This window comes from Callithrix jacchus, chromosome 9 (genome assembly GCF_049354715.1).
Source record: "Callithrix jacchus isolate 240 chromosome 9, calJac240_pri, whole genome shotgun sequence".
Taxonomy (NCBI): Eukaryota; Metazoa; Chordata; class Mammalia; order Primates; family Cebidae; genus Callithrix; species Callithrix jacchus.
The window spans coordinates 21,565,991-21,592,659 of record NC_133510.1 but is presented as its reverse complement, the minus strand read 5'-3'; the positions used below and the strand labels follow the sequence as shown (position 1 = coordinate 21,592,659).

The 26,669-nt window shown below is 40.1% G+C and overlaps 1 protein-coding gene across 3 annotated transcripts in view; it reads right to left on the bottom strand.

The window, feature by feature from the left end:
* Window positions 1–13,988, bottom strand: part of ACSM4 (acyl-CoA synthetase medium chain family member 4) — a 29,514-nt gene extending 15,526 nt beyond the window's left edge. The window contains exons 1-5 of one of the 3 annotated variants that reach the window (XM_017975919.4): window positions 13,794–13,987; window positions 10,682–10,860; window positions 8,842–9,091; window positions 6,375–6,585; window positions 2,383–2,590 (exon numbers count right to left, since the gene is read on the bottom strand). In XM_017975919.4, the coding sequence (XP_017831408.4) occupies window positions 2,383–2,590; window positions 6,375–6,585; window positions 8,842–9,042 (620 nt within the window). In that variant the 5' untranslated portion in view covers window positions 9,043–9,091; window positions 10,682–10,860; window positions 13,794–13,987. Of the gene's footprint in view, window positions 1–2,382; window positions 2,591–6,374; window positions 6,586–8,841; window positions 9,092–10,681; window positions 10,861–13,793 lie in introns of all 3 variants that reach the window. The other 2 variants (XM_017975920.4, XM_002752293.6) reach the window with 2 other exon arrangements.
* Window positions 13,989–26,669: the final 12,681 nt, after the last annotated feature.

The window sequence follows — 26,669 nt, the reverse complement described above, 5'->3', positions numbered from 1 at the left end:
TTTAGACAGGGTCTCTGTCACTCAGGCTAGATCTCAGGTGATCTAATTGTTTGTTTTTCTCATCCTCTAAAATTTTTATTTTTGGAGTTTGTACAATGCACTAAAGGGCATGGATATAATTTATAAATAAATACATGTATTGAAGGGTATGTTAAAAAGTATTGTGTTGTTTCACTCATCCTCTAAAATTTTTATTTTGGGGTTTGTATAATGCACAAAAGTACAAGTATATAAGTTGTAAATAAATACATGCATTGGAGGGTATGTTGAAAAGTATTTTACTAACAGAGATCCATATTCAAATTATATAAATACCATTACCGTAGGAATCACTACGCTATTGAATGACTTTGTTAACTAGAGATTAATAATAAGAATGATAGCAGTTATAATTACTGTGATATTTATAATTACTCTGCGCCAAGCATTAAGCTAAGAATTTTACATGTTTTATCACATTTCATTCTCTACAACCCCATGAGGTAGATACTATCATTATCTCCATTTTACAGATAAGATAAAGAGTTTCAGCAATGTTATTTAACTTATCCAAGGTTACACAGCTTATAAAAGACACAAGCAGTATTCACTGGTGTGGCCCTTGGAAAAGAATTTTGGGATTGGCCAATAGCATTTGGTTGATGTTAATTAGTAGGATAAAATTTCATTCTAACAAAGAAAAATACTCTCTTATTCAGTGGGGTTCACATGTCTTCTCTTTCTGTAAACCTCTCTGGAAGAATTTTTTTTTTAACATAAGCTATTCAACACCTATCTGAAGGATAATGCCATTAATTAACATTTTACTCATTTTTTACCGCTTAAAAAACACTTTCTCACACATTCACTGAATTTATCCTCAAAACAACACTTGAGATATGTACAGTATAATTACCCCCATTTTACATAGAAGGAAAACCACAGTTGTGATCTCTTTTGTTCATTCGTTTATAAATATTAAGCACCATTTATGTGTTAGAAACTAGAGATAGACCGACCAAAGTCTCTGTTTCCTTACAACGTATGGTTTAGTGCAGGGGTTGCCAAATTTTTTCTGTAAAGGGGCAGATAGCAACTATCTCAGGTTTTGTGGGCCACACAGTTTCTGTTGTAACTACTCCACTCTGCTGTTGTTACACAGGCAACATGTAAATAAACGAGTATGCATACATTCCAATAAAACTGTATTTACAGAAACAGAGCCGGGCGTGGTGGCTCACGCTCATAATCCCAGCACTTTGAAAGGCTGAAGTGGGCAGATCACTTTGAGGTCAGCAGTTCAAGACCAGTCTGACCAACAGGGTGAAACTCCCTCTCTAGTAAAAATTTAAACGTTAGCCAGACATAGCACGTGCCTTTCATTCCAGCTATTCAGGAAGGTGAGGTAGGAGGATCACTTGGACCCGAAGGTGGAGGTGGCAGTGAGCTGAGATCACACCGCTGCACTCCAGCCTGGGTGACAAAGTTAGACCCTGTCTCCAAAGAGAGAGAGAGAAACAAACAAACACCACCAACAACAAAGGGGGCCGGATTTGGCCCGTGGGTCGGAATTTGCCAAACCCTATCTAGAGGAGAAAAAAAGACTCTATATAAGGCAGCGGATGACTGGACATGACAATTCAGGTGGTGGTGGGTGATATGAAGAAAACAGGAGGATGATGTAATAGAGTGGCTTGTAGTTCTATTCTAGGTAGTGTGGTCAAGGAAAGCTTCACTTAGGATAAAATATTTCAGTCAAAATGTGACAAGAAGGAGCCACTCATGAAAAGGAATAAGAAGAACACTCCAGGCAGAAGAAACGGCAGGTGCCGAGTGAGGTAGGGCATGTTGGAGGAGGAAAAGGGAGCATGGTGGGAGATGTGGTCCAGGTTTAGCAGGGCCAAGCCACACTGGGCACTCAGGATAGACCACAGGAGAAAGCGGGAGGATGGAGGCAGAGCTACAGCCCTTTCTTCTGCCCTTAAATCCATTTATTAGGTAATACTTTTCTTTTTCTTTTTTTTTTTTGAAACCCGGCCCACTACAACCTCTGCCTCCCAAGTTCAAGTGATTCTCATGCCTCAGCCTCCTGAGTAGTTAGGATTATAGGCATGCCCCACCACACTAAGCTAATTTTTGTATTTTTAGTAGAGATGGGATTTCACCATTTTAGCCAGGCTGGTCTTGAACTTCTGGCCTCATGTGATCCACCCACCTTGGCCTCCCAAAGTGCTGGGATTACAGGTGTGAGCCGCTATACCTGGCTATTAGGTAATTCTTTTCTGAATAAGAGCCCAGATCAACTCACAGTGTTCCTGAACCCTTGGAGGCAAAGAGATTCCAAGATGTGGCTGTAATTTGCGTTGTTGCTGGCAGTGTAGATTGGCTGGGAAAAATACTCACTGAAATAACTCCTGGAAGCTGAGCCACCCATTCCGGCTTTGTGAAGACACCAGGAGTTTTGTCTTAAGGTCAGGACACTGCAATGCAATGGATTCCACCACTGGGGCCACCTCCTCACTGGCCACAATGCACTTGGCCTTGGATGCTCGCAGCCGGTAGAGGATATCTTTTGCTGTCAGCTGGATTGTTCCTGGCATAAAGACGATCCCTGGGAAGGACAAGAGGGCCCTGCACTGAACAGAACTGCTGTTCATTTAGTAAGCCATGCACTGTGGAAGACTTGGGTTTGTGCCTTGGTGAAGAGAAACATCTGCCTTGATCCCCAAGGATATTTTACAGGACCCTGATCCCTGAGAGATCCCTCAGAGCTTCAGAGTTTAACAGACCATGGGTCTAATCCTGGCCTTGCAATTTACTAGCTTTGTGATCTTGATCTCTCTGTGCCTTTCTTTCCTTATCTGTAAAATGGGAATAATAATAAGTGTCTGTAATATAGTAGACATTATAATGGTGGGCTGTTATTATGTAACATATTAATGTAACATTTTAACATTACCTTTGAATCATTATGCTCCACTTAAATAACACTTGACAACTTATAACACATTTCACAGCACTATCTCGTTCAATCTTCTAAAGCAATGGTCTCCTGCCAGGTGTGGTGGCTCACACCTTTAATCCCAGGACTTTGGGAGGCGAGGTCATTAGATTGCTTGATCAACCTCAGCAGTTCAAGACCAATCCAGGCAACATGGCGAAACCCCGTCTGTACCAAAAATACAAAAATTAGCCAGGCAAGGTGGTACATGCTTATAGTCCCAGCTACTCAGGAGGCCTAGGCAGGAGAATCACTTGAACCCTGGAGACAGAGGTTGCAGTGAGCTGGGATCGTAATATTGTACTCTAGCCTGGGTGACAGAATGAGACTCTGTCTCAAACAAACAAACAAAAATAAAAAACAGGTGGTCTCCAAAGTGAGTTTTTCGACAATTTACTGGGCCTAAGAAATGAAAATATAATTTTAAAAAAATACTGGTTGGGCATGGTGGCTCACACCTGTAATCCCAGTGCATTGGGCAGCCAAGGTGGGAGGGTTGCTTGAGTCCAGGAGTTTGAGACCAGCCTGGGCAACATAGTGAGACACCCATCTCTGCTTAACTTTTAAAATAATATTAAAAATTTTAAAGAATTAGAAATTGAGAAACTAAAATTCTTTAAATGCTTTTATCTCATTTTTGTCTGTTCCATAACATGCATAACATGTTAGTGCAGTAGAACCACATAAGTAGCTACACTCAGATGGGAAGATGTGTGTCTTAAATATTTTTATTGATAGATGCCTAGAGACTACTGTTTTAAGCAACCCTGGTAGGTCCATGTCCATGTAGTTTGTGTTCATTGATGGAACATGAGATTTGGTCATACCTGGTGAGTGGCAGAGACAGCCCTCAACTCTATGGATTCCAGTGGTCTGGCATCATCAAGGTTTGCCTAGACTATTTGGCAATGCTCTCACCTCCTCATTTCATCCTAAACACTGGCTGGAGATGTCTGATTTTAAAGTACTGGTTCATTCTGGGAAAAACATACATGGCCGAATTAGATAAAAGAGACAAGGTAGTTTGTACTTTCTAAAGTGAATCATTGAAAAGAAGTGTAGTGTATATGAAGTGTTAGAGATAACCACTACTCTTTATTGAGCACTTATTATGTGCCTGAGATCTCACTTAAAATTAATCCCACTACATAAATAATAACTTGCCCAAGGGTCACAAAGTCAGGAAGTGGCAAAGGATTGAAGAGATTCAAAGATACATTTCCCAGACTCCCAAGATGTGTGCTATAAGCCAAACTACTTATTTCTTGGCGAGTTCCCTGAAGTTTGCTAGATACAAAAATGTGGAGTTGAATTGCTAGGAAGGAGACTTTATTTTATGAATGTGTTTCAAAAGTTTTTAAATGTCATCCCTTCTTGAGAAAGCAAATAAATGTATAAAGATAAGGAAGCTGATTAAGAAAGCACCTTAGAGTATTCACTCCATATACAAATACAAGATTATTTATTTTACAAACCACGTGTTCTCAGTGACTTACAAATAATTACTACCCTTGGTAGACTGGTGATGAATGTACTCAATGGGTAGACCTCTAGCTTCAGGACTGGGGAAGTCATCTAGTGCATTTCAGATAGCAAACACCTTGAGCTTTACTGTATAGACTTTACAGCAAAAAACAAAGCATTTTGCTATGTGGTATGGTACAATTTTGATATTCTCACAGAAGATTTAGTAATTCTGAGTTAGAAAATATAATCTCACCTGCTTGTTTTACATTTAATTTTGTGTTTATGTTAACCATTCAGCTTGTGTGTTTGGTTTTCATTATTATTTTCTAAATTTCATAACTTACGCTAAGCAATATTATGTATTTTTTATAAGAAACCAACTTTAATCTACTCTCAACCCACAATTGGTTTAACATTTGCAAGTTTTTTAGTGAATGCCAGAAGAATTTTATATATACAAATTTTATATAATGCTGTTTTTATTTGACATTGGCAGTAAGAACATTTTCAACAGCATTATGAAATCCTTGTAATTATCATATTAGAGGTATTTCAAGTTGAGATACCATAATTTGAATCACTTACACACACCCACCTCCACTAAACTTAGTCTCATCTATTACTATTTAGTCATTTCTATTTAGTTGTTTTCAAATTTTTATTATCATTGACATTGCAATAGACATCTTTGTGTTTTTTACAGTATTCTATCCTTTGATATTCTTATTTATTTTTAATTGACTTATAAACATTTATGTCGCGTTTTAGAGCGAGGATTGGAAAACTTTTTCAATAAAGGGCCAGATAGCAAATATTTTAGGCTTTGTGAGCCATAGTGTCTCCAACTAAATGAAGATTTCTGCTGTGATAAAACAAAGAGAACCATAGACAGTACATGAATAAATTAGCATGGCTGTATTCCATTAAAACTGCCTACATAAATAGGTGCCCAACCAACATGTGATGGTTTGCTAACTCCTGTCCTACAGTGGAAAAAATTCTGTCAGAATTTTTATTTGGGGTAAATTATAAATTACTGCTTTGAGAGAAAGTGTGTCATTGAACATTTTAGTCAGTCTGAAAAAAAGGTAGGGATTTTTCAGCTGGGATCTGCCAATCATATTCTTATAAGTCCTGGTGTTCTAAAATACTTTTTCTTCTTGTATTTTTTTTTTTATTAGGGAGAATCCAAATATATTCAGAGAAGTAAAGTTTGGATCATCTGGATGAACATGTCATGGATAATCCAGCACTGCAAAGTGACATTGGCACCCAAATTTGCTTTTATAGAGCTTTGTTTTTAAATCCTAATTGCATAGCTTTCTAACTGTGACTGAATAGAATATCATTCTAATTGTGACTTTCGGCAAGCTTCTTCTTAATTTTTTTTTTGTTTTTATTTTTATTTTTTTAGACAGAGTCTTGCACTGTTGCCCAGGCCGGACTGCAATGGTACTATCTCAACTCACTGCACCCTCCACCTCCCAGGTTACACACAATTCTCCTGCCTCAGCCTCTCAAGTAGCTGGGATCACAGGAGCACACCATCACACCTGGCTAATCTTTCGTATTTTTAGTAGAGATGGGGTTTCACTATGTTGGTCGGACTGATCTCGAACTCCTGACCTCATGATCTGCCTCCCTAGGCCTCCCAAAATGCTGGGATTACAGGCGTGAGCCGCCATGCCCAACCAACCTTGGCAAGCTTCTTAACCTGAGCCTTGGTTTCCTATTCTGCAAAATGGTTATCCCACTGATACCTCTCTCTTAATATTATTGTTATTATCATTACATCGTGATTGCCCTAACTCTTCTTTTTTTGGTCTTCTGTACACTTAGCTTTAGTCAGAGCTAACATTTCAGAAAACACTTGAGTTTCAGTCTCTGTGTTTCTGCATGATTTAGAATGTTAAATATTGGCACTGACCTGTTCGTATGCAAGCCACATTTAACAGCCACCACTCAGGGATTCGGGGCAGAATCACGGCCACACGATCTCCTCTCTGCAGGCCACAGGGCTTGGTGAGCACGTTGGCAGCTTTTTGGGACAAGGAGCTCAGTTCTCTGAAGCTCCATTTTACCTCATCCCCTTTGCCATTCACCCACCACAGGGCTGGGTTCACTGGTCTCTTCCCTGTCTGACCGGGGACACATGGGAAAGAGAGGGGTAGGTTAACATGACTGATTACTGTTTTTTTTGTTTATTTGTTTGTTTTTGTTTATTGGGTTTTTTTTGAGACAGAGTTTCGCTCTTGTTTACCCAGGCTGGAGTGCAATGGATCTTGGCTCACCACAACCTCCGCCTCCTGGGTTCAATTCTCAGGCAATTCTCCTGCCTCAGCCTCCTGAGTAGCTGGGATTACAGGCACGCACCACCATGCCCAGCTAATTTTTTGTATTTTTAGTAGAGACGGGGTTTCACTATGTTGCCAGGATGGTCTTGATCTCTTGACCTCATGATCCACCAGCCTTGGCCTCCCAAAGTGCTGGGATTACATGGGGCATCTGCTGTTTCTCCCCTTTGGCACTGGTTCTGGTGCATTCTGCTAACAGCACCCTGACTTTGTCTTTGAGGGAACTGCTCATCTCCTATTGAACACAGCCTCGAAAAGAGAATTCCTCAGGTGCTTTTACCCTTCCCTGAGCAGTGGGTGGGCATTTGACCAAAGTTGGACCAATCAGACCATCTCTCTCTGGAATTTTTTGGTACAAAACTTGTCTATGGATTATTGGTGCTCATGCATCCCCAGAGAGCTGTTCTGGTTCCTGTCCTCATTGAGATGGACTCTCCAGCTTCCAACCCAATTTTGTGAGCTCTCCCATTTTCCTTGAATAAATTTCTTTCTTGCTTAAATTAGGTTCTGTCCCATCCAAATAACCTTAATGGATCTACTAAGTTTGACTGGGAACCAGACATCTCTTTGTACCCAAAGGCTGAGGTGTGGTTTTCACAAATCGCAAGGAGCAGGGTCCAGGGAGGCATCCATGGATTGACTTCTAGAGGAAACTTCTTCCCCATCATTCTATAGCGTGAGTCATCTGTACTGCAAAACCTCTTTTCCTTATGTATTACCTGGAAAAAAAATTGTTCCCCCTTCATTCCCCTATCTAGAATGCTGCTTTTATCTTCTCTGGCTGGCAAATACCTAAAAGCCCTGCTGACATGTCAGTTTGTCTGTGAGCTTTTCTCAGGCTTCTCTTTGTTTCCCCATCGACTTCTCTGGTTCCTTCATCATTGTGCTCATACTCCAGACGACTCCAATTTATTATATGACAGGTGTGTGTCTTCCCTGTGGATGTAACCTCTGTAGAGATCAGGGACTCTGTTTATGTTCTTTTGGTCCTGTGTGACCGTGGATAAGCAGCTTAGCTTTTTTGAGGTCAAGTTCTTTGTCTGTAAACCTCCCAGTTTGTTATGGGGATTTGGTGAAATAATATAGGTCAGTATTGCTCAATCTTTAGTCATTGAAGTCTCACTGTTTCTGTCAGCTCTGCCTGCACCTGCGTTATTCTTCTTCATTTTGTATACTTCTTTACATTGACTCACTTTTTACTTGTATACGTTTACTTAGGAAGGAATATACTTTGAATCAGCACCATTATTGGACAATTATTAACACTTGCTAAAAATAGGTTATTGAAAAATTATATGCTAAAAACCAAACTATGCCATTAAATTTTGTCTAGAGATGATTAGCTTCTACCTGTGGTCTTTATTCAAGAGAATGTTTAGCAAGTGTTAAGTGTTAAAGACCCAATGGCTTTCCAGGAAGGCTTTCCCTCTGTATTTAACAGGAAGGATGATTCAATATTATTTAATATCTTGTCTGTCTAGTACCTAACATTATCTTCTTATCCATGGTTTCTTTAGTGCATTTTGATAAGCACTGCTAGGTTAAGTGTTTAGCTCAGTGCCTGACATGGGGTGAGGGTCAGTACACAGAGACCTTGTCCTGAGGCTGCACAGCAAACATTGCATAAGGGCTGCTTGCTTTATTCCTGTCAACCTCTGATTCTCTCCTAATTACTCCAATGATAATTGTATTCATAAAACTGAAACTCAATTTACTACTTTTTGGATAAACCCATGACCAGCTTGAAAACAAAATGCTGTTGTGTGGAGCTTGCAGAAAAGTGAAGGAAAAGAGGCATAACTCCGTGAGGAACCACCATGGGGATCAGGGACAGAGGAGGCCCCAGAGCCAGCCGGCCATATGTGGCTGAGGATCTAAGATCTTCCCTGGGGAGAGGGGAGGGCAATTGGAAAACAAACAAAGAAAACCAAGAGGGTGAAAGAGTGCATTGAAATTGAGTGGTAGACCACAGAACAAGGAAATGGAAGGCTGAGAAGTAAGGGAACGCCAAGAATCTACAGGAAGCCCATCATCTTATACCTTCTCCTTTTGAGACCACTGGTCCAGCACATCCGCAGCAAAGTTAAACTTTTTAGGCAACAACCTCTCACAGCGATGGATGGCTTCAAAGTCAGCAAGAGTCAGAGGTGTCCAAAGCTGGTGATGTTTGTGAAGGTGCCTCCCAGGTGGCTTGGTGAGCCAGATGAATCTAAATGTCTGGGAGCGGAAAAAAATCTTCATGGTTCCCAAAGGACTTTGTCTCCTGCTACGGACACAGAAGTGCTACAGCCTGTAGGAAGAGATGGGTGGAGACTATCAGTCTCTCGATGCTCTGTGATGAGATTGAGAGCTGGATTTCTGGCTGTGTGTCCCTGGCAAGTTGGGGAACACCTGAAAAACACCCCATCCTTCCTCAGAGCTGCTGCCATTAGCCACTGACTGGTCTCCCTGCCACTGGGCTCTTGACCAGATGAGTCTAAAAAAAACCCTCTGCTATAGAATTGTCAGACTCCCGTCTTCTGTTCCTGTCTTCTCCCCAATGAAACAACAGACAAATAGAAACTTCGCTGTCTGGATTGGCTTTCAAAGCCTCCTTTCATCTGCATTATACACTGTTCTGTGTCTGCCAACTCCTCTACTTGAATTTCCTCTCCCAGTAGAAGCGGCCCGTTAACTTGTCATGAATGTCTATTGCCCCCACTAAGAGTTGACCTGTCATTTCCCTTGCTCCTGCTTACCCTGTTCTCCTCTCCCCTTCAGCTTTCCATTGTGAGTGCTTGGAAACCTGGGTTTAAGTCCTGGCTTAGCCACTTTCTGGCTGTAGGACTTTGGGTACTTACCTTCCTGCACCTCAATTTTCTCATCTGTAAAATAGGGAAAATTATAGTACCTCCCTCCTAGGGTTATTGTGAGGATTTAATAAGAGGATATACTCATTAGTGTATAAAATGCCTAGCTTGTAAAAGGTGACTTTGAAGTGTTAATGACTGCTGTTGTTTTTTGTTTGTTTGTTTTTTGCTTCTGATTAAGAAACAAGGTCTTGCTCTTTTGCCCAGGCTGACACAATCATAGCCTCAAACTCCTGGGCTTAAGAAATCCCCCTAAGTGTCCTGAGCAGCTAGGAATACAGGTGCCACACCACCATGCCTAGCTAATTTTTTTTTTTTTTGGTAGAGATATGGCCTCACTATGTTGCCCAGGCTGGCTGGTCTCCAGCTCCTAGCCTCAAGTAATTCTACTGCCTTGGCCTCCCAAAGTGCTGGGATTGTGGGTATGAGCCACTGCACCCAGCCAACTACTGCTGTTGTTAAAATTATTCTCCTTAATGTTATTGTGGCATAGTTTTATTTTTAAAAATCTTACTATACGAACCAGAAAACGTGAATTTTACTTCTCTTTCAAAAAGTGTTTTTAACATTGATAACGTTGCCTGCTCTTTCTGAACTGCCACCTGTAATCTAATTAATTTTTTTCTAATTTTGTGTTTATTTCTTCCTTGCATTTTCCATAATATGCATTTATGTTACTCATGTGATAGTTTTCTACCTTGTATTACCAATAATAGTTTTTCATATATGTGCCCCGTCTCCCTACCCATCTGGTAGGAGTTGAGGCTATGTAATGCATTCTTAGCACTAAGCATGACTCACAGAAGATGTGCAATCATAAAAGGCAGATTTAGGTTCTTGGTGTAGGCGGGCACTTTGCATTTCTGATGTCATTCAATATTCATGACAAGCTTGTGAGGCTGGTGCCATTCTTATTTCCATTTTACAGATGACAACCCTAAGGCTTATGTACACGTAAGGAACTTATCCAAGGTCATTCAGCTCGAGACAAACCATGTCTTGCCTCTGCCACCATGAGCTGAATGACTCACCAAGACAGAGGCGAGGTTTGAACCGCTCTGGTCGGACTTCGGAGCTTGCCTGCTTGGCTTCTTTGCTATTACTTCTCCTTTGTTCTGCCTTCTTCCATAAAGGCTTCTTGTTGGTGGTGAACGCCTTCACCCTTTTGCCCTTCAGGCCTATGTAGTTGTTTTGCATGGAGTGGAAAAATCTGCAAGTGTAAAGAGTGCCTGAGTCTGCAGCATGGTGATAACAAATAAGCAATAGAATGGAGGGTGCAGGGTGTGCCATCCCTCATTGCTGTTGCCAAGTCCTCTGTGCTGCTCAGAGTGACTCCTGGATAAGTGGTAGGTCCATTTGGTGCAAACACAATTTGCTGTATTTCAGGAAGAGCTATTCCTGGCAATACTGTTGATGTTAAACTCTCTGTTATGCCACAGTAAAAAAGAAGAGGGATAGTGCCTTACCTGGGAAATTTTCTGGAAGTATAGTGTAGTTATCAAGAGTAAAGAAGAGGGAAAAAGGAGAAATGGACTGGCCCAGGTTCATGGTTTAGCATTCTGCCAAAAGGGAGACTCCCATCATTCTCCGGTTTGTTTGTTTGTTTGTTTGTTTGTTTTGAGACAGAGTTTTGCTCTTGTTACCCAGGCTGGAGTGCAATGGTGCGATCTCAGCTCACCGCAACCTCTGCCTCCTGGGTTCAGGCAATTCTCCTGCCTCAGCCTCCTGAGTAGCTGGGATTACAGGCACACACCACCATGCCCAGCTAATTTTTTGTATTTTTAGTAGAGATGGGGTTTCACCATGTTGACCAGGATGGTCTCGATCTCTTGACCTCGTGATCCACCCGCCTCGGCCTCCCAAAGTGCTGGGATTACAGGCTTGAGCCACCGCGCCTGGCCCCCATCTCCTAAAACACACGTGTGCACACACACACACACACAGACAACACTTGTACCACACTCACATACACACTTGCTTCTCTGTGTGACCTTTGCCAAGTCGCTAAACATCTCCAAGTCTCATTTTCATCTGTGCAATCGGAATAGTGACACCTTCTTCGCTAACCAGTTGCAAGGTTTTAGTGAGTACCTTAGCACAGTGCATGGTTCTCTAGGCATAAATCAGTGCTGCTAAAAATCAAACCTCAGAAACATTTGTGGCAGAAGAAGCAATGACATATAAAGAAACCTAGAAAAGCTGTTGGATTGGAAGGCTGGGTTCAGTAGTTCACCTCTGTAATCCCAAGTGCTTTGTGAGGCCGAGTTGGGTGGATCACTTGAGGTCAGGAGTTCGAGACCAGCCTGGCCAACATGGTGAAACCCCAACTCTACTAAAAATATAAAACTAGCTGGGTGTGGTGGCGGGCACCTGTAATCCCAGCTACTCAGGAGGCTGAGGCAGGAGAATCACTTGAACCTGGGAGCAGAGGTTGCAAAGAGCTGAGATTGCGCCAATGCACCCCAGCCTGGGCCACAGAGTGAGACCCCGTCTCAAACAACAACCAAAAAAAAAAAAAGGGAAAAAGAAAAGTTATTAGATTAGAGCCATTAAGTTATCTTATTTCTGCCTCTTACAATGCCCTGTCACTATGCTCCGGGCTCTTGGGGCTGACCTGAGCCTCCCTCAGTCTGAAGCAGTTTAGCTTCACTTCCATTATTTTGTCCTTTCTTGGTCTCAGTTTAATGATGAAGTGGAAAAACTTCCAAGATGGGGGAACCTGGAACATTCTTGCTTCCTCAAGAGAATAGTACAGAGGATATAGTGGATCAATTTCATATAAATCTCCTCCTCATCCCCTCTATAATTTTTTTTATGAATTGCTCTTTTGTTCCCTGCTTCCATGGAAATTTTCTAAATCATAATAAAACACCCAATTAATATACCGACAACTCTAAAACTACATGTAAACAGATCAGATCTGAATACACATTTCAGCATTTCCTGTGTTGTATATATAAACAGAGTAAAATAGATATTGCATATGCAAACCTAATCATTAGTAATATACATCAAGACATTATAAAGTAGAATTTTCCAATCAAACTTTAAAATCTTTTTGCAGATAACGTTACTTCTTTTTTATCTCTTTGGTCTGCTTTTGATTTCCAGATTAGATTTGGGTGTGAATAGATCTTTAAGGAGATCGCAAAACTCTGAAGAGCTGCCATTTTGCGTTGAACAGAACCATTTCCTGACTTAAGCTTTTGTGGAAAGCTCACATGATTCCAGGGTCAAATCTGACAATCACTGACAATTTTAGCTCAAAACCTTATCTTAATTGAAATTTGTATATAAATTAATGTAACAAAATATCTCCAGAAAATGCCTGTAAAATTAAGGGTCAAACTAGATGATTGAAACAATTTTAGTGGTTTCCAGAATGTTAAGGGAAATCTTAACAATAAAAATTGGTGTGTGGTCATGTTAAATACTTCCCTATAATATATTTCAACAGTGATAGGAGGTGGGTATTTTATTTTACGTATATACAATGTATTATTTTATGCATAAGGTCACTGAGGTACTGAGAGGTAAGCAACTTACCCAAAAGCCATCCATCGAGCAAGCAGCAGAACTCCCAGGCCACCTGGGCTGCCTCCAAAGCTATGCAAGGAAATGCTACCAGGTTTTTACTGCATTTCTACCAACCTTAATAAAGTAGGAAAACATTTTATTTTCCTGTCAGAGGACAGTTTTCTAGGGTTGGGTCTGCGGTTATCCAATTATGGCAAGACAATGTGCCTCCTTCTCTCATTCTCTTTGTTTTTTTATTTTGGTCAGGGGAATAGGGTCTCACTCTGTCACCCAGGCTGGAGTGCAGTGATGATTATAGCTCACTGCAGCCTGGACCTCTGAGGTTCAAGCAATCCTCTCGCCTCTATCTTCTGAATAGCTGGGGCCACAGGCATGAGCCATCATGCCTGGCTAATTTTTAAATTTTTTGTCTCACCATGTTGCCCAGGCTAGTCTCTAGCTCCTGGGCTCAAGCAGTCCTCCCACCTTGGCCTCCTAAAGTGCTGAGATTACAGACATGAACCAGTGCACCCGGCCAACAGGCCTTTTCTCTTACTACTGCGGTACTTTCCCAGCTTCTCATTTACTAGAGTCACCTCCATGTTACCAAGTGCCTTGTTTCCTTACCAGAGAATGGTATTGCTGATCCCGAAAGTCAGTTAACTCCTTCGCAGAGACTCAGTTCTGTATCTGCCAGAAAATCAGCTCCTTTCTTCTTTCTTTTGGTGGCGTCTATACCATTGCAGCCCTAAGTCTCTGGTGTGCAGGCGGAAGGATCATAATCCCCTGGGAGGAGAGTTTTTGTTTCTCTGGACTACCTGTGGTTAAGGTGACAGCAGCTTATAAGGCACAGCTGGGAGGCGAGAAAGGCAGTACAGGGGCAACCTCCTCTCATAGGTCAGTGCAAAACAATGGCTAAGCCCCAGTGCATTCACAGATTATTTTCATTCACAGAACTGAAGAGAAAGTGATCTACCTTGGTCCAGTGGACTTTATCAGAGCCTCACAACAGCGTTATCGAGTAGCCCAAGACATTGCCGCGCTTGATTACTGTGACATAACTGGATCTGGCTGGCAAACCTACCGAAGTAGTACAGCCAAAAAATCATATGGGAACCCTCAACTCACTGATTAGTGAAGATTATGAGAAATCCTTCAAACTCGTGGCTTCTACTGAGCATCTACTGTGTGCCCGGCCACTCCTGGATATCTGTTCTATTGTTATCTCCATTGGAAATTATCTTCTTTTTTTTCATTGCATTTTAGGTTTTGGGGTACATGTGCAGAACATGCAAGACAGTTGCATAGGTACACACATGGCAGTGTGTTCTGCTGCCTTCCTCCCCTTCACCCACATTTGGCATTTCTCCCCAGGCTATCTCTCCCCAGCTCCCAACACCGCTGGCCCTCCCCTTTTCCCCCCAATACACTGCAGTGTGTAGTACTCCCCTCCCTGTGTCCATGTGTTCTCATTTTTCATCACCCGCCTATGAGTGAGAATATGCAGTATTTCATTTTCTGTCCTTGTGTCAGTTTGCTGAGAATGATGTTCTCCAGATTCATCCATGTCCCTACAAAGGACACGAACTCATGGTTTCTGATTGCTGCATAATATTCCATGGTGTATATGTGCCACATTTTCTCAGTCCAGTCTATCATCGATGGGCATATGGGTTGGTTCCATGTCTTTGCTATTGTAAACAGTGCTGCAATGAACATTCGTGTGCATGTGTCCTTATGGTAGAATGATTTATAGTCCTTTGGATATATACCCAGTAATGGGATTGCTGGGTCAAATGGAATTTCTATTTCTAAGGCCTTGAGGAATCACCACACTGTCTTCCACAATGGTTGAACTAATTTACACTCCCACCAACAGTGTAAAAGTGTTTCTATTTCTCCACCACATCCTCTCCAGCATCTGTTGTCCCCAGATTTTTTAATGATCACCATTCTAACTGGCGTGAGATGGTATCTCAATGTAGTTTTGATTTGCTTCTCTCTAATGACCAGTGATGATGAGCCTTTTTTTATATGATTGTTGGCCTCATGTATGTCTTCTTTTGTAAAGTGTCTGTTCATATCCTTTGCCCATTTTTGAATGGGCTTGTTTGTTTTTTTCCTGTAAATCTGTTGAGTTCTTTGTAAATTCTGGATATCAGCCCTTTGTCAGATGGGTAGACTGCAAAAATTTTTTCCCATTCTGTTGGTTGCCGATTCACTCTAGTGACTGTTTCTGTTGCCGTGCAGAAGCTGTGGAGTTTGATTAGGTCCCATTTGTCTATTTTGGCTTTTGTTGCCAATACTTTTGGTGTTTTGGTCATGAAGTCCTTGCCTACTCCTATGTCCTGGATGGTTTTGCCTAGATTTCCTTCTAGGGTTTTTATGGTGCCAGGTTTTATGTTTAAGTCTTTAATCCATCAGGAGTTAATTTTAGTGTAAGTTGTCAGGAATGGGTCCAGTTTCTGCTTTCTGCACATGGCTAGCCAGTTTTCCCAACACCATTTATTAAACAGAAAATCCTTTCCCCATTGCTTGTTTTTGTCAGGTTTATCAAAGATTCTATGGTTGTAGATATGCTGTGTTGCCGCCGATGCCTCTGTTCTGTTCCATTGGTCTATATCTCTGTTTCGGTACCAGTACCATGCTGTTTTGATTACTGTTGCCTTGTAGTATAGTTTGAAGTCCGGTAGTGTGATGCCTCCCACTGTGTTCTTTTTGCTTAGAATTGACTTGGCTATGTGGGCTCTCTTTTGGTTCCATATGAAGTTCATGGTGGTTTTTTCCAGTTCTGTGAAGAAGGTCATTGGTAGCTTGATGGGGATAGCACTGATTCTGTAAATTACTTTGGGCAGTATGGCCATTTTCACGATACTGATTCTCCCTAACCATGAACATGGAATGTTTCTCCATCTGTTTGTGTCCTCTCTGATTTCGTTGAGCAGTGGTTTGTAGTTTTCCTTGAAGAGGTCTCTTACGTTCCTTGTAAGTTGTATTCCTAGGTATTTTATTCTCTTTGTAGCAATTGTGAATGGCAGTTCATTCTTGATTTGGCTCTCTTTAAGTCTGTTATTGGTGTAGAGGAATGCTTGTGATTTTTGCACATTGATTTTATATCCTGAGACTTTGCTGGAGTTGATTATTAGTTTCAGGAGTTTTTGGGCTGAGACGATGGGGTCTTCTAGATATACTATCAGTCCATTTGCAAATAGAGACAATTTGGCTTCCTCCTTTCCTATTTGAATACCCTTTATTTCTTTTTCTCACTGATTCCTCTGGCTAGAACTTCCAGCACTATATTGAATAGGAGTGGTGAAAGAGGGCATCCTTGTCTAGTGCCGGATTTCAAAGGGAATGCTTCCAGTTTTTGCCCATTCAGTATGATATTGGCTGTTGGTTTGTCATAAATAGCTTTTATTACTTTGAGAAACGTTCCATAAATACTGAGTTTATTGAGGGTTTTTAGCATAAAGGGCTGTTGAATTTTGTCAAATGCCTTCTCTGCGTCAATTGAGGTAATCATGTGGTTTTTGTTTTTGGTTCTGTTTATGTGGTGAATAACGTTTATAGACTTGCGTATGTTGAACCAGCCTTGCATCCCTGGGATGAATCCTACGTGATCATGATGGATAATTTTTTTGATTTGTTGGTGCTATTGGCTTGCCAGTATTTTATTGAAGATTTTTGCATCTATGTTCATCATGGATATTGGCCTGAAGTTTTCTTTTCTTGTTGGGTCTCTGCTGGGTTTTGGTATCAGGATGATGTTGGTCTCATAAAATGATTTGGGAAGGATTCCCTCTTTTTGGATTATTTGGAATAGTTTCAGAAGGAATGGTACCAGCTCCTCTTTGTGTGTCTGGTAGAATTCAGCTGTGAACCCATCTGGACCTGGGGTTTTTTTGTGTGGTAGGCTATTAATTGCTGCCTTGACTTCAGACCTCATTATTGGTCTATTCATAGTTTCGGCTTCCTCCTGGTTTAGGCTTGGGAGGACACAAGTGTCCAGGAATTTATCCATTTCTTCCAGGTTTACTAGTTTATGTGCATAGAGTTGTTTGTAATATTCTCTGATGATGGTTTGAATTTCTGTGGAATCTGTGGTGATCTCCCCTTTATCGTTTTTTATTGCATCTATTTGGTTGTTCTCTTTTCTTTTTTATCAATCTGGCTAGTGATCTCTGTATTTTGTTGATCTTTTCAAAAAACCAGCTCTTGGATTTATTGATTTTTGGAAGGGTTTTTCGTGTCTCAATCTCCTTCAGTTCAGCTCTGATCTTAGTAATTTCTTGTCTTCTGCTGGGTTTTGAGTTTTTTTTATCTTGCTCCTCTAGCTCTTTCAATTTTGACGATAGGGTGTCAATTTTGGATCTCTCCACTCTTCTCATATGGGCACTTATTGCTATATATTTTCCTCTGGAGACTGCTTTAAATGTGTCCCAGAGATTCTGGTATGTTGTGTCTTTGTTCTCATTGGTTTCAAAGAACTTCTTTATTTCTGCCTTCATTTCATTGTTTATCCAGTCAACATTCAAGAGCCAGTTGTTCAGTTTCCATGAAGCTGTGCGGTTCTGAGTTAGTTTCTGAAATCTGAGTTCTAGTTTGATTGCACTGTGTTCTGAGAGACTGTTTGTTATGGTTTCAGTTGTTTTGCATTTGCTGAGGAGTGCTTTACTTCCAATTATGTGGTCAATTTTAGAGTAGGTGTGATGTGGTGCTGAGAAGAATGTATATTCTGTGGATTTGGGGTGGAGAGTTCTGTAAATGTCTATCAGGTTTGCTTGTTCCAGGTCTGAGTTCAAGCCCTGGATATCCTTGTTAATTTTCTGTCTGGTTGATCTGTCTAATATTGACAGTGGAGTGTTAAAGTCTCCCACTATTATTGTGTGGGAGTCTAAGTCTTTTTGTAAGTCATTAAGAACTTGCCTTATGTATCTGGGTGCTCCTGTATTGGGTCCATATATATTTAGGATCATTAGCTTTTCTTGTGTATTGATCCTCTAACCATTATGTAATGACCTTCTTTGTCTCTTTTGATCTTTGTTGCTTTAAAATCTATTTTATCAGAGATGAGAATTGCAACTCCTGCTTTTTTTTGCTGTCCATTTGCTTGGCAAATCTTCCTCCATCCCTTTATTTTGAGCCTTTGTGTATCCTTGCATGTGAGATGGGTTTCCGGGATACAGCACACGAATGGATTTTGGCTTTTTATCTAATTCGCCAGTCTGTGTCTTTTGATTGGTGCATTTAGCTTATTTACATTTAGGGTTAATATTGTTATTTGATAATATTAAAATTTAATACTGCCATTTTGATGCTAGCTGGCTGTTTTGCCCATTAGTTGATGCAGATTCTTCATTTTGTTGATGCTCTTTAGCATTTGGTATGTTTTTGGAATGGCTGGTACTGGTTGTTCCTTTCTATGTGTAGTGCCTCCTTCAGCAGCTCTTGTAAAGCAGGCCTGGTGGTGACAAAATCTCTGAGTACTTGCTTGTTCGCAAAGGATTTAATTTTTCCTTCACTTATGAAGCTCAGTTTGGCTGGATATGAAATTCTGTGTTGAAATTTCTTTTCTTTAAGGATGTGGAATATCCGTCCCCACTCTCTTCTGGCTTGTAGGGTTTTTGCTGAGAGATCTGCTGTGAGTCTGATTGACTGCCCTTTGTGGGTGACCCGAGGAAATTATCTTAAGACAATGTTGCTGACTGGTTTGAACATGAATTTTGCTGGTCTATGTCCTTGTGGATGTCAGTTGCTGGCAACGGGAATTGGGTTTCACAACGTCTGTGCCCAAATGTTGCTTGTTGGTGGCAGTGATGGTGACAGTGGTCAGACAATGACACTTTTCACTTTAGGAGTTCATTGGTACCCCATACAATATACAGAGGAGAGTATCTCTTATGGGCTCATATAAAAAGAGGACTTCTGGTTCTTTTATAAATGAAGGCTAAGCCCAGGGTTGTAGACTAAATAAAGGCTCTCTGCTAAAGATATCTACATACTAAACTTCAGAACCTGTGAATATGTTTCTTTAAATAGGAGAAAGGACATTACAGATTTGATTACTGTAAGGATCTTGAAAAAGGGTGATTATCCTAGAATATCTGAGTGGGTCTAATATAATCACAAGTGTCTTTATAAGAAAAAGGCAGGAAGGTTCATCATTGAAGGTGACCTGATGACTCTATGCTGCTAGTTTTGAACGTGCAGGGAAAGAACACCAGCCGAGGTATGCAGATGACTTCTAGTTTGAAAAGGCAAGGAAACACATTCTCCTCTTGAGCCTTCAAAATAAATACAGGCTTGCTGGCACCTTGATTTTAGCTTAGTGAAACTTATTGCAGAATTCTGCACTTCAGAACTGTAAGATGATAAATTCATGTGGTTTTAAATTATTAAATTTGTGGTAATTTACTACAACAGCAATAGGAAACCAACACCCTCAGAGACTGCACACATTCTGGCCACTGCTTCCTGTCTGCCATGTACACAGTAGAAGCTCCGCAGCTATCAAAATAATGACCTGTTTGAAAGCAAGTATTCCCTCTTCCCAGGTACAAAACCTGTAGATTGTTAGATTGTTGAGGCTAGATGAGTCTTTGAAAATACACAGACCAATCTTTTCATTTTACTAATAAGAGAATCCCTAAGAGGAGAGGTGATTTGATGGGATACACAGCAGGTGGCTGGTAGAACTGGAACTCAAGTCTTTTGACTCCAGATCTGTGGAAGGAAAAAAGTTGGGACCTCAATTCACAATGCCAAATGGAAAAAAATTAAGCTGAAGGCTCAGTCTTACAAGAGGCTGACTTTCTTTTTATTCCTAAGCAGGTAGTTACTGATAAAATGTTACCTGTCTGCACAGGTAGGTACTTATGTAAAGTGCCAATTTACTGAGCATGAGATGAATACATAATTGACTATTCACCTACCTGCTCCTTTTCTCTTGCAACGTGTGGATTCTGTAATGTGACCATACCCTCACCTCTCCCCCTCCAGTCTGCTTTTCCCCATTTAAATATTGATTGGGGAATATTTGAAGCCCTCAACATTATCTTTGGAGAAAGGCACAGACCACAGTCTGTTTCTGTGATTCTGTGCTTTTTATCTCCTAGGGATTGCCCTTAACCTTGGCAAAATAAACTTCTAAATTGATTGAGACCTGTCTCAGATACTTTCTGGTTTACAAATTGGCAACTAATGGAAGGGACTCTGAGTGGAGATGATCCTGCTGACAAATGTCCTGTTGGTGCTTGGTACCAGCTTGAGTGATCTTTATTGCTCAAACCAATAGGACAATCTGCTGAGGCCTGGGAGCTACCCCCTCCAGAAAATTGCTGATCTCCCAAAATTTGGTTAAGGTTTCCTTTTCTGGTGTTTTGCTCACTTCCAACAAGAAAGGTGAGTTTTCCTGCTTCTATAATGATGGAAAGTGGGTGACTCTTTTCTGGAGTTTCAGCTCACTTCCAAAGGGAAAGCAAGTTTGATGTTTTTCCTGCTTCTAAGATGGTGGAGGGCAATCTTCAGCCTGGGCCCCATTCCTATGTAAGTAGCTGAATTGGGATTTTGTCTTAGAAATTCTCCTTAATTACTAGAAGTTAAGATTACACGCAGCCAGTCCGAATTTCTCCTTTCCATTAGAGCACTCAGAAATTGTATAAATTGGTCAGTTATTTGTTTTGCTGAAGTTCTTTTGTCGTTTCTGGGTTTGTTGTTGCTGGTGGTGGTGGTGATGATGGTTTTTGTTGTTTTGGTCCTTTTCCCATTGGATTTGACCAATTGGTAGATTTCCTTTGGTCAAATTTGAAGGAAAGTTCCAAATTATACGGAACAATCCCTCTGAATTCGATGAATTCCCACAGCCAAACAACCACAAAAAAAAAAAAAGACAGAAAAAGAAAACACAACCAGCACAAGGGGAAAAAAAGAAAATTTTTGACTACCTTAGGGTCTTTATTTACACATAAGGTCACCTTTTGCTAGCCCAGCCACACTGAAAGAGCAATGGTGCTCACCCCATGCTATAGTTCAGTAGCTAAGATTCTGCCCTTTTTTCACCATTACAGCCTGGGTTTAGTTCCTAAATCAAATCCTTTCTGGTTTCATATTTGTGTTTTTTTGAAATACTGGCAATTTGTCCCAGCTAAAATATGGTAATCAGATTTAAAAGGATTTTTTTAAAGAACTCTATGGTTAAAAGTCAGCTTAATTGAAAGCTAATATCCAAAGGATATGTGTGTTGGGGTCAGGGGATTGCCCTTTCTGCTTTTTCTCCTAGAATTTGTTTTTTGATAAAAAGATTTTTTTCTTCTCAGTCAACTGAATTTCATTTTCTCCATTTGCTTCTGCCTTTCTCTTCTTTCTCTTGCAACTCTCTGGGGCATGATGAACCTAAAATAATATCTAACAGCTCAGGATTTCTTAACAAGACAGAACAGGTACCAGACTCCTTTTTAGAGAGAAATCTGTTTTTTGGGGGTTTTTTGTTTGTTTATTTGTTTTGTTTTTACAGATTTCCAAGAGCGTAAAGTTTTTCTGACAACCTAAACTGCTTGCTTTTGTATTGTTACTTTATTTATTTATTTTGGTCTAAAATAGTTATTACAACAGAGAGTATTCTTGGCTGTTTAAGATAAGAAAGGGTATGGTTTAGACACAGAAAAATGTCTTTGTAGTGCTGATGAAAAGAGTCAAACTCTGTAAAATATTTGAAGAGATTTATTCTGTACCAAATATGAATGCCAATGGCCCAGAACACAGCCCTCAGGAGATCCTGAGAACATGTGCCCGAGGTAGTTGGGCCACAGTGTGGTTTTATACATTTCAGGGAGACATAAGACATCAGTCAATATATGTAAGATGTACATTGGTTAGGTCCAGAAAGACAGGATGACTGAAAGCGGGGGGCTTTCAGGACATAGGAAGATTGAGTCAAACGTTTTCCGATTGACAATTAGGTGAAAGAGTTATGTTACTGTCTGAAGACTTAGATGCAATAGAAAGGAATGTCTGGGTTAAGATGAAGAGTTGTGGAAACCAAGGTTTTATCATGCAGATGAAGCCTCCAGATAGCAGACTTCAGAGAGAACAGATTGTAAGTTGTAATTCCAAAAGGGAGGAGGGTACAATGAGGTATGTCCAGCTCCCCCTTCTCATCATGGCCTGAATTAGTTTTTCAGGTTAATTCTGGAAAGCTCTTGGCCAAGAGGAGGGGCCCATTCAGACGATTAAGGGACTTAGAATTTTATTTTTGTTTTACATTCTTCCCCTTCTAGCCAAGATTTGCCAGAAGCAAGATTAATAGTCACCAAACTTTTATTTTGTCCCATAGCATTGCTGGGTGGCATGGCTGCCTGCCCTGAATCCATCCTGTCCCTTGGTCTATGGCCAAGGGACTTAGAGCCAAAAGACTTATGGCCAATTTAAATGTTCTAACCTAGACGGGAATAGATGTGGGCAGGCATTCACTAACCTTTAAAATTTTTCATGTAATATAAAAGCCAATAAGCAAAAAGCCAAAAATGAGGTTCAGAATTATCTTTAACTTCTAAGTGCCGAGCTACTATAATTTTGGTTTTAGTAACGGACTTATATTGATTGGCTATAACATAAGCATGATTAAATCCTTTTAAGCTGAGAAATTTAGAGACCTTTAGGTTGTGCCATAACGCTTTTTGTGGTCTTTGGTAATTTGCCTTAAGGTGACTGATAATTTTTTTTTTAATTTTTTTTTTAAGGCTAGTCAAGTGAAGCAGTGAGAGTGGAGAAGGAACAAAGAAATCTGTAACTGGTTGTGATCAATTAGTTGTAAACACCACTGCACTCGGACCAGCCGATAATTTTTTTAAATACATCTGTCTGCATAGATCTCATATGCCCAGGAGGCTTTGTTGCAAGGTATCTTTATATCCTCTCAGTAATAGTTTTCTTTTAATTCTATAGAAAGCAGTAAATTTTTTATGATTGGGTTGGGTGAGAAGCTGCCACATAATAGTACAAAAGGCAAAGTCCCTTGTGTTACCAGCTGTTTCGGCATCTGTGTACCCATCCTTGGTTTGGAGGGTCTGAACTAATTCTGGCCCTCAAAACTGTTCCTTACAATCTCAAATGCCCACCTTCTATTGTGATAGTCACTTGGCCTAAAGGGAGGATACTTATATAGTTTTAGCAGCAGGGAATTGGAAGTGAAAAACATACTGGGCCCAGTGGAATTCCAAATGAGGGAGATTCCCAAGCTTCTTGAAATAATCTCTAGTCTTCATAATACCAAAATTCTGGTTTTCTCAGAAGAAGTAATAAAACAAGAGGTAAAGAATATTAATAATTTGAAAATTAAAAGAGAATGTGTCTATCAGAACAGAAAAAGAAATCTATTCCATTAGAATGATAACTAAAAACATGAAGAAAAAGTATAACCTTTTGTCTTTGGAGGATTATTGTAGCTAATGAATAATTCATGATTTGACCTGCACTCAAAAGCACAGTTAAGGCTAGAATCTAGTAACAGGTGTTACAGTTTTCCTTTGAAATAATTTCTCTCTCTCTAGCCCTTCTTTTCACTAAAGAAAATTACAGTAAGACCAACTTGTGTTTAAAATAAGTTTCATGCTTATACTTGGCCTGATTATTCTCATAAAGTGCAGCAATAATAGATTGGCCATATAGGATATTTTCAAGTTGGCTTTGCTTGAACTTTACCTAAAAATATGTTTTTTAGTCCAAGCCTTGGTAAAATAACCAATGTCTCTAATTGTCCTGTTTTAAAAAATGATTCTTACTAAATTTATGCAGATAACCATATTTTCATGAAATCATAAATAGTTTTTAAATTTTGGAGAACTCAGAGAGAAAGGTAAATTTGCTGCCAAAAACATACTTTCCTCAATTGCTCTAAACAATAAATAACTCAGAAGAAAAAGATTTCCTTGACTCTTCTTTAACCAGAACAGGCTTCCAAAGAAGATGTTGTTTGCTCACTTAGGAACTGACATTCTCAAGCCAAGCAGCTCTTGTCAGATGAAAGCTGTTTTTCAGGCACTATAGGGTCTGGCAGCTCCTCAAATAGAGTCAGTCCTAGGAAAATAAAAGAGGCTCCCAGCTCCTAAGTGCCTGTTCCTTGCATCACCATGTAACAGGATTCTATATAAACCACTTTTATTTTATCATGGAACTGTTTTGGACATCATTATTTCCATTAGCATAGGGGTAGCTTTAGTTAACATCCTATAGCAAGGCAGTAAATGCCCCTCAAGTGGAAATTCTCCAGTCCAAAGTCCTATGTGCTCACACGTTTTTTGCTGAGCCCCAGTAAATGCTCCACAAAGCGCTATCAAGCAGAGGAATTATCCTGACTAGCACTTCATTTTCTACCCTATATTCTGTGGGCGCAGGCACTCTTACTATTAATAGTTCCCATCCAGTGTGTCCAATTAATATTTCTTAAAAGGCAGATTTTATGCCTTCAGTTTATAGTACTGGGCAGGGGAAATATCCCCCAGTCACATGCAATACCCATTTTCGTAAGGCATTTACATAAAGAAGTCACAACTACCTCACATAAAATTTGTTTAAACATCTCAAATTTCATAATCCTATCAACCTTTACGTTTTTATGTTCTGATCTCAGGAACTTTTATTCTTTATCCCCAGACCATTTTACCTTTTCTGGTGAAAAATGATTTAAGTTTCCAGTAGGGAGTTGAGTGAAGGTACTCGGACACTTTTGTAAATCTTTAATTTGCTTCCTGATTACCCAAGGCAATGTCAGCTTTCTCATTATGATCTTTGCCTTTTGATTTTTCTTAAATTTCTCCAATCTGGGGCAAATGTGGAAAACTGGTTTGGGGCCCATTAATGCTGGGGGACCAGCAGATATTCCCTTGGTTCACTCAAAGATTGTAAAGACCTTTGTTTTAACCCCATCAATTTTCATTTTATTTATTTCATTTCTTAATAGCCATCTAAAGATTTACACCACCCTTCTGGGATGATGCCTTTGACTTCCTTCTGCCTTTTCCATTTTTGCTTTATTTTGTTAATCACTCTAATATTTTATTAGCATCTATACGACCTATGAGGACAGCAAATTTGATAAGTCTTCTCAAACAATTCTTCGATTCTATAGGAGTAATGTCAGCTGGAGTGCCCATGTAAAAGGGCCCCCTTACCCACAGCATTTACTGTGATCTGAGTCCTAAGCATTTTCAGTGGGAGAGTATCTTGGTCTTCTTAAAGCCAGTCTCGCATGGCTTGCATATGAAGCATATCAGCTGCTTCATCTGGGGTGCTTCACTTGGCAATTTATATGGAGAGTTGGGAAGTCTCCTTCCGGTATGGTTTAGCTCTGTGTCTCCACCTAAATCTCATGTTCAATTGTAATCCCCAATTTGGAAGAGGGGCCTGGTGGGAGGTGATTGGATCATGGAGGCAGACTTCCCCCTTGCTGTTTTCATGATAATAAGTTTTCACAATATCTGATTGTTTAAACGTGTGTTGCACCTCCTCCTTCTCACTCTTTCTCCTACTCTAGTTATGTAAGATGTGCCTGTTTCCCTGTTTGCCATCCACCATGACTGTAAGTTGCCTGAGGTCTCTGCAGCCATGCTTCCTATATAACCTGCAGCATCAATTAAACCTCTTTTCTTTATAAATTACCTAAACTCAGGTAGTTCTTTACAGCAATGCAATAATGGACTAATACATCTTTTCAGGATAAACAGACCTTACAGTGGCATTTATTCAGTCCACTAGGCTGGCTGTTTTCTCAGGAAAAACCTCCTGTGCATCTGGATCACATGTACTCAACAGTGATTGTTTAATAGTGAGCTGTGGGTCCTGAACAACCCAAACATGCCCTTTCATTCTGTGGCATTTAAAATTCAAGATTCTGTCCTTAAAGTAGTCATAATCCATTATAGTAAAGGTTTCTCAGGAAGCTGATGGAATCTACAAATGGAACATTTCCTTTACATTATAGCCTCTGGTTTTAATAGTTACTTGGCTTGCCCTTCCCCTACATGACTATCTTGTTGGTAACCACAGGACTCAGAGGTAACTTTTGTTTCCCTGGTTTAATTTGTGTGTGTGTGTGTGTGGTACCCTTAAGGCTAATGGCCTGAGCTGAGACAGACTCCTTTTGAGATTGGTCCAGCCTTAAAGCCCAACCTAGAATTCTTCTTTTACTTTCATTTCAGCTATAACAATAACTAATGTATTGAATATTTTTCCTTTTCCTTATTAGTTTGCATTTTCTTATGCATTCAGTGAACTTCCTGTGAGAATGAGTATAATACAACTCCAAATTCCACTGGTAATTTTTACTTTTAGTAGCTGAATGCAGCCCAGCTGCAGCTCCTTAAGATAAGTGATCATGTGGCCACCCAAGAGTCAAGGTTTCACATTCCCCAACCTTTTATTTTCTCTTTATACATTTACTTTTATCTATTTTTTATGTATTTTAAAGTAACTCTTAAATAGCCCCTAAACTAGAAAAATTTACATTTT